At 49.2% G+C, this 14,905-nt stretch overlaps 2 protein-coding genes across 2 annotated transcripts in view; both read right to left on the bottom strand.

The window, feature by feature from the left end:
• The window catches only part of Cacna1b (calcium voltage-gated channel subunit alpha1 B), a 181,203-nt gene that overhangs the window by 10,832 nt on the left and 155,466 nt on the right, over positions 1-14,905 (bottom strand). The window contains exons 39-41 of the mRNA XM_019205196.2: positions 14,071-14,198; positions 7,161-7,257; positions 4,421-4,529 (exon numbers count right to left, since the gene is read on the bottom strand). Of these exons, the coding sequence (XP_019060741.2) occupies positions 4,421-4,529; positions 7,161-7,257; positions 14,071-14,198 (334 nt within the window). The remainder of the gene's footprint in view (positions 1-4,420; positions 4,530-7,160; positions 7,258-14,070; positions 14,199-14,905) is intronic.
• Positions 10,342-14,058, bottom strand: LOC109117565 (60S ribosomal protein L21-like). Its single transcript, XM_033759068.1, has one exon. The coding sequence runs from the start codon at positions 11,039-11,041 to the stop codon at positions 10,619-10,621; it is 423 nt and encodes a 140-aa protein (XP_033614959.1). The 5' UTR covers positions 11,042-14,058; the 3' UTR covers positions 10,342-10,618.

Below are 14,905 nucleotides of genomic sequence, written 5' to 3'. Positions count from 1 at the left end.
CCCACTGAGCCATCCTCAGCCCATGATTTTTTTTTTTTTTTGTACTGAGGATCAAACTTAGGACCTTCAGCTTGCAAGGCAAGCAACAGCACAATTGAGCTAAATCTCCAACCCTAATCAATAGAGTGAAATAGGAAGAAAATGGCTGAAGGGGAAGCGGAAAGGGGAGGGGAAAGGAAATGAGAGAAAAGAAAAAAATGTAAAAAATGGAAACAAAGTCTTTGTAAATAGGGAGAGACAGGTGAAGGGTATGAAGGGAGGGCAGGGTTTTGGGGAAAAAATAAGAACCAAGACATCCCACGTAAAGGTATAAGATCCCAATGATAAATGTAACTGTACTGTTTGCTTTAAATGTACCAATAAACTTCAGGGGGGAAAGAAGTATTTTAGCCATTATAATGGCACGTAGCATTAATTTTATTGGAGCTTTCTCTATGACTAATAATAAATATCTTTACATATTTTCTTTTATATCTTCTTTATCTGTTTTCATCTGCTTTTCTATTTTCTTTACCTGCTTTTCTTTGGTGATGTGCATTCAAATCTTTTGACATTTTCATTGAGTGTGTGTGTGTGTGTGTGTGTGTGTGTGCTGGGGATCAAACCCAAGGACCTGTGCATGCTCTCTACCACTGAGTTACACCCTTAGCCTTTTATTTTTTTAGAAAGAGGATAAATTCCCCAGATTGGTCTCAAACTTGCAATCCTCTTGCTTCAGCCTCTCAGACAGCTGAAATTACAGGCTTGTGCCACCATGCCCACCAAAAGTTTTAATTTTAATAAAGTTCAGCTCATCAATTTTTTATGGTTCACGCGTTATTTATCTTAAGAATCTTCACCTAACCCAAGCCAACATTTTTCTTCTGTTTTATTCTAGAAGTTTCAGATTTCAGGTTTTACATGTCTATGATCCACTCCAATTAAGTTTTGTAGACAGTAAAAGTGTAGTGTATGCCATATATTTAACTGTGTACCTCCAAAATTCATATGCAGAAGCCCTGACCACCAGGTGCCTATAAAGAGGTAACTAATATTGAATGAGGTCATGAAGGTGGGCCCTACTCCAGAGGATGTGTCCTTGTAAGATGACACCAGAAATCTCTCAAGTGCACTTTCACCTTGGCCTTTCACATAAAGGGAAGGCCAAGAAAGTGGGGGCAGGGATTTAGCTCAGTAGTTCCACCACCTGCCTTGTAAGTACAAGGACCTGAGTTCAATCCCTGGTACCAAGAAAAAAAAAAAAAAAAGAATATAGCTAGGGTCAGGGATTTAGCTCAGTGGTGCCAGGCCTGCCCAGCAAGCTGAGTTTGATTCCCAGTACTGCCAAAAAAAAAAAAAAAAATAGCTGTTTACCAGCCAGATGAAGAGGTCTCAGAATATAACTTACCCTGCCAGCACCTTCCTCTTGGACATCTCAGCCTCCAGAACTGTGAGAAATAAGTTTTTGTTGTTTAAACCAATCAAACTTTAGTATCCTGTGCTGCCAGCCTGAGTAGACTAAGGCAGTTTGAGTCAAGCATTTTTTCCTTTTTGCATATGGTTGTCTAAATTTTTCCAGCACTATTTGATAGTAATGATGACTTTTTCCTTAATTACCTTGGCAACTCTGCTGAAAATCATTTGACCATATGATACACATCTCTGTTCTGTTCCATTATTCTATATCTCTACCCTGTCACCTACACCTTGACCAATACAGTTTCATTGAGTTTTTAAACTTTGTTCTTCTTCAAAACTATCACTTTGTTTCTTTTGTTTTTCTATATAAATTTTAGCATTGACTTATAAATTACTATCAGAGGATTCTGACAGAACATCATTGATTTTAATGATCAATATTAGACCTGATGTCTTAGCAATGTTGAGTCTTCCCATCCACGGACATGACCTGGAATGTTCAATTTATTTAAGGTTTTGATTCCTGTTATGAATGTTTTGAAATTTACAGCATATGTATCTTGCATATTCATTTTTCAGTTATCCAGCAAAACAAATGTTTCATGGCTGTAATGCTATTTTGATGGGACTTTTGCTTCATTTCAGTTAGTACACAGAAATTTAACAACTGCTTTTGTACTCTAATCTTGTATCTCATGACCTTGTTACGTTAACTTATTAGTTTCAGTGACTTTTAAAGTAAACTTTTAGGGCTCTCTTACGCAGTAATCATGTTGACTGTGAACAGAGGCACCATCATTTCCTGTTGTTACCACCTTTGCTTGCCTTACTACAGTGTCTGCAACCTCAAGTGCCACATCGAACACGGTGATAACAGTATCTGCCTCTGGCTTCCCAATCTTTGACATTTTTTGTGCTTTTTTTTCCACAGAGTATGTTTCTTTTAATTCCTGGTTTAGATAAACCTTTTTATTCATGCACGCATGCATGCGAATTTTGTCAAATGCTTTTTCTATCAAGGCATCATATAGTTTCTATTAATGTGGGAAATTAAACTGAGTTTCAAACATCTGCATTTCCATGTCATCCTATCTTCTTTGATGTACTGCTAGACTGTTTGCTAAGATTGTGTTGAAAATTTTCTGTCTATATTGATGAGACATATAGATCTGTAGTTTTCTTTTCTTGTCATATCTGTGACTGGTTTCATGTTAGAGTAAAGCTCACATAAAGTAGGTTAGAAATACTCACATCTTTTGCTATATTCTGTAAATCTTAGCATTGGCATTATTTCTTTACTAAAAATTTAGAAGCCTTCCCCCATGAAACCATCTAGGACTGGAATTATTTTTATTGGAAGGTTATTCACTAATAGTTTATTTAACACATATAATATTGGAGAGAGAGAGAGGAGAGGGAGAGAGGAGAGGGAGGGAGGGACAGAGAATATGAATATGTGAGTATATGTGTGTGGTGCTGGGCCTTCACAGCAAACTATATCCCCGGCCCTCTCAACTTTTTACTGAGACAGGGTCTTGTTAAGTTGTTAAACTGCCCAGACTGGACTCAAACTTGCAATCCTCCTGTTGTGACTTCCCAGAATTCTAGAATTATAGGTATGTGTCAGCATACCTGGCTCCTGAATGAGCCTAACAGTTAGGGGTGTTTTTTCAAGGAATTTTTTCCATTTCATTTAAACTGCTGAGTTGACCCACAGAATGCTGATTATAATATTCCCTTGCTATTCTTTTCTTTTACTGTCAGCAGGATTTGCAGTGATGTTCCCTCTTTTGTTCCTCACATCGGTCATTTTTCTCTTCCTGATCAGTCTAGCTAGTCTTCTAGTTTTTAACCTGTTCATTCTTGAGGGCTGACTGAGAGGGGTGAAAGCAGTCATAAATCAGAGAAAAGACTGCTGTAGAAATGCACAGCAAGCTGGCAGGTTCGGGTCAGGAGGTGGCAGTGGGCAAAGGGCAGAAGACACATTCTGGATATATTTGGGAGGCAGAGTCAGGATATGAGACTGGACATGATTCAGAAATGAGACAAGGAAACAAGAGGCAGTACGAAGGATTCCAAGGTTGTGGCTTGAGCAGTGGGAGGCACAGAGTCCCACTCATGATTCTGGGAAAGCTATGGGGACCAGCTGGAGGTGAGGTCCAGGCAAGTCAACTGTGGGATGCTGAGTGTCCTTCAGGAAGACAAGAATAAATTGCAGGAAGTTTGAGTTTGGGATAAAATTACAAGATTGGAATTCATGATATGCACAAGGAACAGGTGAGATGGTAAAAGACTGATGAGGGTGTCAATGAGGACTCTCTGAGCACAGTACAGAGTGGGAGGTGGAGAAACCACAAAAAGACGCGAAAGGTTTCACACAGAAGGGAGTAAAGTCGAGAAGAGCTGAACAAAGACTGAGGATTGACCTTCAAGTTTGGCCACATGGAACAAAAGGTCATCAAGGGTGGGGCTCAGCCCAACTGGAGACCAGAAAGAGAATCAAGACAAGAGACATGCCGCCCTGCTGGGAGCTGGTTGCTATGGAGGAAGGAAGAAAAGCAAGGAATCAATAGAAGGGTGAAAAAGAAATCTTTAAAGAAATAAACAGTGGTGCATATACATATTGGTATAAGTGATACAGAAAAGAGAAAACCCAACAAGGCAATAAAAGAGAACAGAACTGTGGGGAGGTCCAGGGAGACAGTGAGAAGAGGGCCTGGCTGCAGAGGGGACAGGCAGATGGTACAAGGCAGCAGGTCCCCTCTGTGGCTCCCGTCTTCTCTCTAAAGGGAAGGCAAAGGGAGCACAGGCCAGGCACAGCCCCTCAGGGGCATGGGCTAGGACAAACTCTAGCTCCACCACTGGTTGGCTCTGAACAAATTATCCCTTTCCCTGTGCCTCAGTTTCCCCACCTGGATATGGGGCATTGTGGCGCCCAACAGAGCAGGTGCTCTGTGCAGCAATCCTCCAGATGGAGCCACCCCTTCCCCTCTTCCGTGCACACTCAGGCTGCCTAACTCACCGGGGGCCAGCTTGATCTCCAGCGCTGTCCGGATGAGGGCCATGAGTGTGGAGGTGAAGTGCACGGTCATATCCTCATTGGAGATGGGCATGTTCATGCGAACCAGGCGCTGGGGATAAAGGGGAGCAGGTAAGAGTGAGGTGCGCCAGGGTCACCCCCACCCCAGGGCTGCCCAGTGCTTTGGGCACCTGGGGACTGCCTGGGCTGCCTGAGGGTGGTCCCTGCAGGTGCTTGGGCCTACACGAGGTTGGGTGGAGGAGAGTTTTGCCAGCATTCACATTCACCCCGACTCCCACCCTCATCTGAGCTGAGGATTCTACTGCTACAGAGAAGCAGAAATCCAGGTAAAGTATGTAGCATGGGGTCAGGCCAGGAGCCTGGATCCCTCTGAAAGAATAGGGACACTGTCACCCAGAGGGACCTTGGCCCCAGGTCATGAATGAAAGACGGTGTGTGGCACTGGCTGAGGAAGGGTCCATCGTGGAGCCCACAGCAGGAGAGCAGGCCTCAGTTCTAAGGGTCTGCCCACCTCCCCTCTACCAGCAACTGGGTCATCCAGATAAGAGTGGAAGCCAAGAGTCCCACCCTGAGCCCCAGCCCCCAGAGAGGTACCCTGTAGGGAGATTCCCTAGCTTTACCTCAAGCCCAGCCAGGCAGCCAGAAGACACACTTGATGCCACTCGAAGCAAAGACTGGCTCAGCTGAGAAGCCTTAGAGATTAGCTCCTTCCAGCTGGAAGGAACCAGAACTAAGGAGACTGCAGCCAACAGCTACGAGAGGAGCATCTGCTCCCACCTCCCTGAGCCAGCCCCCTTTGCTTTCTTTGGTTTTCAGGGAGGGACAGTTGGACAAGTGTGTGACTGACTCATGGTCTTCCAGGCTGAGCCTGCAGCTGCCTAAAGCCTCAGGCCCTGAGAGTTCACAGGGTGTTCCAAAGGGAACAGATCTAAGATGCTCAGCCAGAGACCCAGAAACACAATGCCCACCCTGTCCTCTCATAGGATGTGGCTGGAGACAGGAGCTCCTCCCTGGGTCCTGGCTCTGTGGCAAAGCAAGCCCTTAGCCCCTCCTCTGGGAAGGGTTCAGAGCCCTGCCCTAATACCCTGGTCTCAAATCCAGAGATCTCAGCGTGATGGTGGGTGGCGGTGCAAGGAGGCTGAAAATATGAGCCAGACTGTTGCTCGAATGCTGGCAAAGCCCCACTTGGCACATCCAATCATAGTGCCAGGACTCCACATACACACACGTACTGCACACCAGGAGAAACTAGCTTCCCAGAGCATGGCGTCCCTGCAGACCAGCACCGATGGCAGTGTGAGAGGTGGAGAAATTCCTCTCCCAGGGAGGGAAGTGGGGATGGGAGTGAACAAGGAGCAAGCGGGTGGTTTTGCAAGAGAGAGCTCTGTCCAGGGCTCTCCGAGGGTTGCCTTCACTGGGACTCCTACCCCTTGCCCCAGGTCCTGATGTGCCAGGAGCTGAGAAGCTAGGGGCAAGGACAGGGCAAAGCAACAGTGCCACAATGCTCCAGGCATCCCTTGAACCCCCTGAAGCTTGCCTAAGCCCATCATCCCCAACCTGTCCAGAACCTCAGAGTCAGCGGGTTTGTCTGGAAGGGTCTTACTGCACTGGCACCCTGCCATGTCGGTGTGGACAGAGCTCTCCCCGCCCTTGAGACAGGGCTACAGCCTTGCATGCAGCAGGTACAACACACATGCGAATATGGGCAAAGGAAGGGCCAAGGGAGACACCAGAGGTGTCTCTGTGGCTGGTAGGAGCAGTGTGACTCCATAGGCTGCACTGGATCAGGTGGTAGACAATGACCTAGACTGAGGCACAAACACTGTGGACAGGAGACACCAAATGAAGCCTTCTCAGATAGCTTGTTGGACAACAGTGGGGGCCAGCAGAGGGGCCCAGGTGGGTGGGGTGCCTGGGGGTGCCACAGGCAGGTGAGCAGGTGTGGGGCTAGGGCTGTGGGACCCACATACCCGCCCCAGGAAGGTGGCTGGAGGCATCCTGGCCTGTTCTTAAAGCCTAGTCATCTGGAACTCTGGGCCCGAGGCTTTTCCTCGCCTGCAACAGGTTAAGAAACCTCAGGCAGGCTGGCAATGACCTCCCTCTCGGCCTACTTTCTCAATGCCACAATGCCTCCTTCCCACAAGGGGCCAGGAAGTCCCTGCAGACTGTCCAGGCATTGGCTGAATTTGGCAGGGTGTGTGTGTGTGTGTGTGTGTGTGTGTGTGTGTGTGTGTGTGTGTGTGTGTGTGTGTTTGTGTCTGTGTACAGCATCTGGACCCCTACAGGTCCAAACTGTTCCCAAAGGCCAGACTCTGAGGACCTTACAGAATGGTGCAGCAGGTGGTTCTGAAACCAAAATAAAACAATCTCTGTTCAGAACATGGGTCTGTCCCCTTATTCCTAGAAAAGGAAGGGAAGGTGGGTAGCACTCTGGCTCCATCTTCCAGCCTCTCTGGGCTGTCAGGAGAGGACAGGGATGGAGCACCAAGGCAGTGCAGAGGCCTCGCAGCAGCCATGTCCCTCTGCCTGGGGTGGGAGCAGAGATGGGCAAGGTGGAGAAGAGGGAAGCAGTGAGGCAGCCAGGGGCAGACAGACAGCTGGGTGAGCCCTGCAAAAGCAGCAGTGGGGAGAGCTCAGGAGCATCTTGCAGATGGGAGCAGGCCAGGGCAGCCCAGCCTCTCACAGACAGCTCCTGGGGCAGGGGTGTAGGGTCAGGGTCTACCTTGTATGCAACTCGAGCAGGGCATTTCTTCCCCAGCCCCAGAGGTGGGGACATGTGTTTCAGCATCTCAAACATGTCATTGTAACTGATGCGCCCACTGGAAACCCGTCCCAGAAAGGCAGGCACAGTGGGGCGGTCCACAGGACGAGGCAGGCAGCAGAGGGGCAGAGCAGGGCAGGGGCAGGGAGGAAGCAGACAAGAAAACACATCTAGTTAATCCAAGTGCCAGGCGACACACCCACAATTAAGAGAGGTCAAATGAGGGGTTTCTCTGCTTGACTCCACCCCTGCTGCCCCCACCCCCCGAGCCTCACCTCCTCACTCCAGCCCCACGCAGGGCAGCGGGCAGGGGTGACATCTGAGCTAATGAACATGGAGGGGGAGGAAGGGCTGCATCGGGGCGGCTTTGGGTTGTAAATTTCTGATTTTACTCTTTTAGAACCACACATAAGGCCGAATCAGAGAAGAGCTGTTTCACCATGCGGGAAGAGCTGGCTGATCGTGGAGATGTGGCTGTGGCTGAGACCACAGCAGCAACACCAGCTGTCTGAACAGTCAGATTTGCTTCCGAGTGAGGCCAGAGGCTAAAGTGGAGAAATGTCTACAACAGACCAGAAAATCAGAAAGGGATCTTCGAAGCTCTAGAGCCAAACTTGACCATAAGGCAAGTCCTGCTCCAAGCCCAGAGACGCCCGAGGCAGCCAGGGCAGGGCTGCTGCTGGGGCCAGGGCTGGAAGGGAAGACACTGCAGGGAGGAGAGGTGCTGGGTGGGTGAGACCTGGGCCACTCCTGTGCTGCCTGACCACTCAGGTGGGGACCTGAGCTGGACTCAGGAGGCACCTGGGAGATGGTGGTGACTCTTCCCCAGGCTTTGGGTTTCCCTCTGCTCTGGGAGCATTGCCTGAAGGCTTGGGGACCCAGAGATACAGCAAATTCAAGCCTGGCCTTTTCCCGGCAGGCAGATCTGCCCAGAACCTGCCCTCATCCCAGTTTCGGACCACAGGGTTCCTCTGCTGGGTGGAATGATCCGTCCAGAGGTGACACAGGATGACTTGTCTTTGGGCCCTGCTCACCTCTGTTCTCTCCTCCCCCAGGGATCGGGAAGCCTCTCCGACCAAAAGGGGCCACTGCTCCTGGTTTACTTGCACCCACACTCCCCTACTCTGGACCCTCAATCTCTGGCCTATCTGACCATCAGCCAACCCACATGAGCCTAGAGGAAGAATTGGGTCAGATGGCTGCTTTTGTGGCACAGGCTGGACCTGGCCCCAGCACCCACCCGGCCAGCTGGTCCTGGCCAACACAACCCAGCCAGAGCTGTGTGCTGTCTCCAAAGGCTGCCTGCCCCAGCCAGATGAAGGGTTTGGGAGCTTAGACAGGGAACCAAAGCATCTAGGAGGCCGGAGTGCGGGCAGGGCAGGACAGGAGGAAAGAGGTGAAGTGCTGTCATTCCCAAACCAGGCAGGGAGTGTGTGCTGTGTTTGCAGTTCGGGCAGGGAAGTTATGTTGTTGGATGGAGGCTCTGAAGTTGCAAACCTTGTAGGCCAACCTACGAGGGCAGTTCTTCCCTAAGCCAACGGGTGGCGCAATACAACGCAACAAACTGTACATATCCTTATAATGAATCCGGCAACTGGAAAGGAAATGTCACAGGTTATGGCAACAAAGGCATGATGGAGCCCCACCCACCCAGCCACCCAGCCTGCAATAGGAAGATATGACCTTGAGCAGTCATGGTGGAGGTGAGGGGTACAGCGGGCCAGGCTGCTCCCTGCTGGGGGCTGGAGCACCCCATGAGGTATGTTAAGCCAAGATGATCTCTAGAGCCCAAGACAGGCAGGGAACACTTCTCACAGAACATCTGAGTGCTTCAGAGAGACAAGACACACTCCTCACACATCAGCACCTGCATAACATCTACTCTGCACATGCTATCCTGCCTGTCCTCATCAGTCTGGCCTGGGCCTGCTCAGCTGTCAGCCCTGCCTCTCTTGAGTGCCAGAGCGCCTACACAAGTCTCCCTCTGATCCTGTTCTCATAAACCTGTGTCTCCACCATAGCTGTCTCAGAGGTACAAGTCCACCTCAGAGGTGCCTCCTGACTGTCCCATCTTCCTGGACACACCAAGTTCCAACCTGGAACCTGCTGGTTCAGCTAGACAGCCTCTTTCCAGTGCTGGCTTGGGTCAACACTGATGTTTTTCTCTTCTGTAGTGCAGCCTCCCTCAGTCCAATCAGCTCCAACTTATGTTGAGAAGGAAGCAAGACAAAGTCCCCCTTTGGCCTCACCCAAGTGCTTGGTCACCCTGTTGGGGGACTATTACCAAGGGGCAAGGGGAATGGGACCCCTATTTATCAAACTTGTCTGGTGCCACCAAATGAAAAGTGTGGGCCCAATACTGTCACTAACTGACTCAAAAACTTTCCCATTTTCTATAAAACAAAATCAAAGCTCCTTTTTAAACCCATGTTTCAAAGTCTATACCAGCCCCTTATAATGCATTCTCCACTCCAGCCTGGTGCACCGTACCTGGACGTCCCCTTGCTTTTCCACCTGCCTCAGCCTTCTCTGGGGCTCCACTTATCTTCTTCCTTGGCATCAGCTCCAATGTCACAAGTATTTCTTTTTTAGGGTGCTTTAGACAATTTATTTAACTGAAATGTCATATACTGACTTCCATTTATTTTGATACGTCATTTAAATGAATCTTCAATCCAATATAAGTATTTCATAAATATGTGGCCATTTGGGTACACACCTAATACCTCGCATCTTTTAGCAAGAACAATGAAGAATAAAGTTCTGACATAATTAAGTAGGTATAATGAGAGTCTCCTCCAAATACTTGTTTCTCTGAGGTAAAGGCACCACATACTGTTAGGTAAAAAGAGCTGAAAACCAGGACCAGACCAGGACAATAACAAGCCTTTATTATGGGGAGGATCTGCCAGGACGTCTCTGAACAAAGGAGAGAAAAGAAACATGGCAGAACAGGGAGCTTCTTTTATAGGAGCAGGGTGGGGTTAGCCTGAGCTGGGGTGGAGTTGAGTGAGGTAGTATTAAGGGATTGGAGGAGCCTGTGACAGCACTAGGAGGGGCATGTGACATCACTAGCTGCTAGGAGGTAGCAAGTATCAGGTTATCTTTCTTGGCGGGAAGAGGGGCATGTTGGGAAGAATAAGACTGTCCTTTGGTGGGAGAAGCCATATTTTAACATGGCGTTTATGGGAAGGAGGCTGCTATTCCACGTGGCAGCAATCTTAACGCAAGGGAAATCTAACACATACCTATTCAATTAAGAAAACCACCCTGACAACACAAGATGATTTTTTATTTTTAAGTAGGGCCAAGGACACTTAGCCGCTAACCAGGTGCTGCACGGCAGAGCCACATCCCCAGCTTATGCCATGAATCCACAGGGAACAGGCTCCAGCCACTCAGGCTCCTTCCCTCGGTTCTCACAGAGTGTGCTTCTCTGAGCGGGGCAGGCTGGCACTCAGCTGGACGCAGGCCCCTTTCTCTTTGGCGTCCTTCCTTTTCTGGTCGTTTTCCTGGACACGTTTCAGGAAGCTATCTTGACTCTTTGAGTGTTTAATATGCTCAATACGCACATTAATCCTCCCGGCAAGCATCTCGCCCTCAACTTGCTCGTTTACAACGATGCCAACAGCACGCTGGGTAACACTGTAGACTCTTCCAGTCTTGCCATGGTAACATTTGTGTGGCATTCCTTTTTGAACAGTACCCAATCCCTTGATGCCTGCAATATCAACCTTTTTGTAGAGCCACATGTACGTGGCCAAAGGAACAACCCCACATTTTCTAAAAGGCCTAGAGAACATATACCGGGTTCCTCCCCTCCTTCCCTTTGTGTCTGTCATCTTGGCAAATCACTGGAAGATGGTAGTTCTGACCAAAAGACAGATGGCACAAGTAATTTCTGGCCTCAGATGCCCTAGCTTTGAGCTCCAACTACTGCCATCCCCCCATGCATCCTAGCCAGGTGTTCTGAGAGCACACACCTGCTTCACCTTGTCACCCTGTGCCCAACACACGGTGGATGCTCAACAATACTGGACAGACAGATGAACATAAACTGGGCAGCAGACAGACTGCTCGGAGAAGTGTGACTTTGGGTCACCTTTTGAGTCTTTACATTTCACAAAGTCTAGAGGCATCAATAAAAGGGAAGCTAGGGAAAAGGCGACTCTAAATGTCAACACTTAGTGTCTCCCAGAGTGTGCATGGGCTTACATACATGCAACTGTGCTTGCACACATGACATACACAGGCATATGCATACAGACATGCAATAAACGCATCACACACAGGTGCAGACACACATGAATGTGTAGTCCCCTTGCATACATACACACAAACTCAATTACATGCACACACAAAAATGTGCATATACATGTGTGCCTATATGCACACAGGAGCATGGACACATGTATACACACATCTGTGCACAACACAACATACGTGGCACATGCACACAGCACAGAGAGAGTCACACAAATGTAAGAATGGATATGTACACACTTATACACACACACAGCCACACATGTACATATACACACATGTGAAAATGTTGAGAAATTAACAATTTTGTTGTGGTTTCAAAGTGTCTCCCAAATACTAAAGAGACATCCAAGTGGTCATCCGTCCTGGAAGCTACCAAAAGGCTTGCACTGCCCTCTGTTGTGCCAAGGACTTGGATTCATATCGGCCTCCACAGGCCACTTAGGGCTATGCTTTGTCTGAGGCTTTTGTAAAGCAGAGCTGAGTACTGCCTACAGCCGTATCTTCCAGTTCAGGCTCATGATCTTGTGTAGGACCTGGTACATGCCACCTCTGGGGCAAGGCTTATCTCTGCTGTCTATTCTGTGACAAGCCCTATTCTTGCAGCATCCCCAGTGTCCAATTCTGGAACTTGAGAAACAGTTTGGGTTTCTTTATGCATGATGCAAAGCTGCAGTTAGCCCAAGTCCACCTTCATCCACGGCTTACTATGGAAGGCCTGGGTGTGCTCGTTCTCTCCCCGCCCCTCATGTTTTCTACAATATACTCCTCTGGGGACAATGTTCCCAAGACAGCGGACTCCAGATCAGAATTAGACTGGTGCCCCTGACACGCACCTGAATCATGGCTGAGTTCCAGATGCTCTTGCCCTTTGCCTGACACGCTCCACTCTCCACCCCATATGAATGGCCTTCCTGACCACAGGACTCAGTTAAAAATCCCCATACCTGTCTAGCAAGATCAGGGGCACTGCAGGACAAAGACGTGGAAGCATCAGATATGGTGGGGCCTCCAAAGCCAAGAAGATGGTCACATAGACCAAGAAACAAGCAACTGCTGTGCTTCTTCTGCACTGTACCAAAACTGTAAATTCACTCCTCATTAAAATGGAGGCTGTACAGGGAGATGCTGTCGGTCTGGAAAAGCCTGGACAGGAGAGGTCTTTGTCCCTGGCTCCCAATGCACCCAGATGATGGTGAGGCTTCCAGATGGAGGATAAAGGTACAAGGGGCAGCTAAGGGAACATGGCCAAGCCCTCAGGGTCTGCAGAGGGTTCCTCACAGTCAGCTGCACACCAGCGGAAACCCAAGGAGACCATGGGCAGCGGGAGGCTCACCACCAGGAGCCTGAACATTTCTTCCAGGCCTTCCCTCTGCAGGGTGCTATGTCATGCATGGCACAGGGGCAGACAGGGAGCTGGACCCAGGTCTGTGGTTGTCTTCCCCTGCATCCATTCACGGTTCCTGAGCACTCATAATGCACAAGGCACCAGCAGGCCTGTTCTTACCTAGCAGCCCAGGGTCAGCCCCATATCTCCTGTGCCCGCCTTGCAGGGAGCAGCTCTCAGTAGCTACTGCTGGAGCAGTTGAGTGAGTGAAAAAGTGAAGTGTGGAAAAGCAGGTAAATAAGTGAGTGAGTACAGGGTGAATGAAAGAATGAACAAACTAGTGAACGAGCAAATGAGTGGGTGAGTTAGTGAATGGATGATTAAATGAGTAAGCAGATGAGCAAAGAAGCAAGCAAGCGAATGTGTGAAGGAGCGGGTGAGAGTGAGGAGGAGTGTAGATAGGAGACAGACTGTGGGTGCTACGGGTGAGTTGTGGACAGGTGGATGGTGCAAGCCCTGCTGCTGTGCCCTCCCCTGCCCAAAAGTGGTCTCTGCCCTGGGCACAGCACGGTGCAGTGCAGGGCTCTTCCATGGAAAACAGTCTCAAACAATATCACTATCTGATCCCAACACCTTGCAGGAGCCCCACTGTCTAGAAATGTCTCACCCCTCACTTAGGGAAGCCATATGGTCACTCTTTCCCACCTTGCTCAATGGGTTCTGAACAAACTGAAGCACTCCTGGTGGTTTTTCTGGTTTCAATCCAAGTTCACCAAAGTGCCCACTGTGCCAGGGCTGAGGACACAGGCACATGTTGGCTCTCGTCCCCAAGGGAGATGGCAGAAAAGACCCCTGACTACCGGGGGGAATGTCCAAAAACCCCACGGTACTTTTGCCCTCAGAGCCCCCTGAGTGTCAAAGGGTGGTCCAAGCATGCTGTCTCCACACTCTCCCTTATCGATGGGCCTTGACAGAAGGCATAAAACATTCACACACAAAGAGCCCCAAGCCTCATAGACCTCCCAAACCTCCAGGACACCAGGCACAGGCACCTCTTGAGGGGCAACTGAGGGTCTCTGCTCTGGAGCTTCATCAAGGCATACAAGACTGAAAAAGGACCACTCAAAGGGGACACCAGCACCATTCCACATGACGGACCTACATCCCAGACTGACAGCTGAGGGGAGCACTCATGTGAAACATGTCCGAGGCTCCCCTGGCCTGTCCCAGAAACTGGGTAAGGACACCCCTGAGAATCACAGAGCACTAGGGCTCACTCACCATGCAGCCGGGTCGTATTCAGCCCAGACCCGGATGAACTCGTCCAGGTGGTGAGGCCCTAGGATGGAAGAGTCCCGCGTGAGGTACTCAAAATTATCCATGATCACAGCCACAAAGAGGTTCAACATCTGCAGGACAGGAAGGAGAAGAGGTGACACAGAGACAGCTCAGCCTGCCCACTCGCCCTGCCCTCATCTTCCAGCCACGTTTTGTGGGGCTGTCCAGGCACTAGGAACTCTGCTTTGGCCAGTGCCAGCCAGACCTGCTCTCCAATGGCATTCAGGTCCTCCTCAGCCCCAGATTCTAGGTTGCAGATCCCACACACGCACTTCCAACATTTAGTCCCTGGAAAACTCTGCTCTCTACTGCTATGGTCCTTCGCCAACTCAGGCTCCATGCTCCCTTGCCCATGAGCCACCCAGACACCCAAGTCAATCACTCCCCAGCTCTGTGAGGGGCACTGTGCCCCCTCAGGCTATCCTTCTGTGGAATCAGCAGCATGGACATGACCAGTGAGAAGCTTGCGTTTTCTAATGGGGCCAAAATCCACATAACATACAATTAATCATTTTACATGAATAATTCAGATGTATTTAGCACATTTACAATATTGTGCAAACTTCTCTCCAGTTTCAATTTTTTTCATAATCGCTAAAGTCCACCCTGCACCCATTAATTAATCACCCCTTGTTCCTCAACCCAGACTCTGGCAGCCACCGTTCTCATTTCTCTCTCTAGACTTGTTTTTTCTGGATATTTAATAAAAAAGTAATCAACTAATGTGCTCTTTTCTGTCTGGCCTTCTTTCACTCCGTATAACGTTTCTGAGGTCCAT

This window comes from Fukomys damarensis, unplaced genomic scaffold, assembly GCF_012274545.1.
Source record: "Fukomys damarensis isolate Sample0158 unplaced genomic scaffold, DMR_v1.0_HiC HiC_scaffold_36, whole genome shotgun sequence".
Lineage (NCBI taxonomy): Eukaryota > Metazoa > Chordata > Mammalia > Rodentia > Bathyergidae > Fukomys > Fukomys damarensis.
This window is presented reverse-complemented; position numbering and strand designations above follow the sequence as displayed.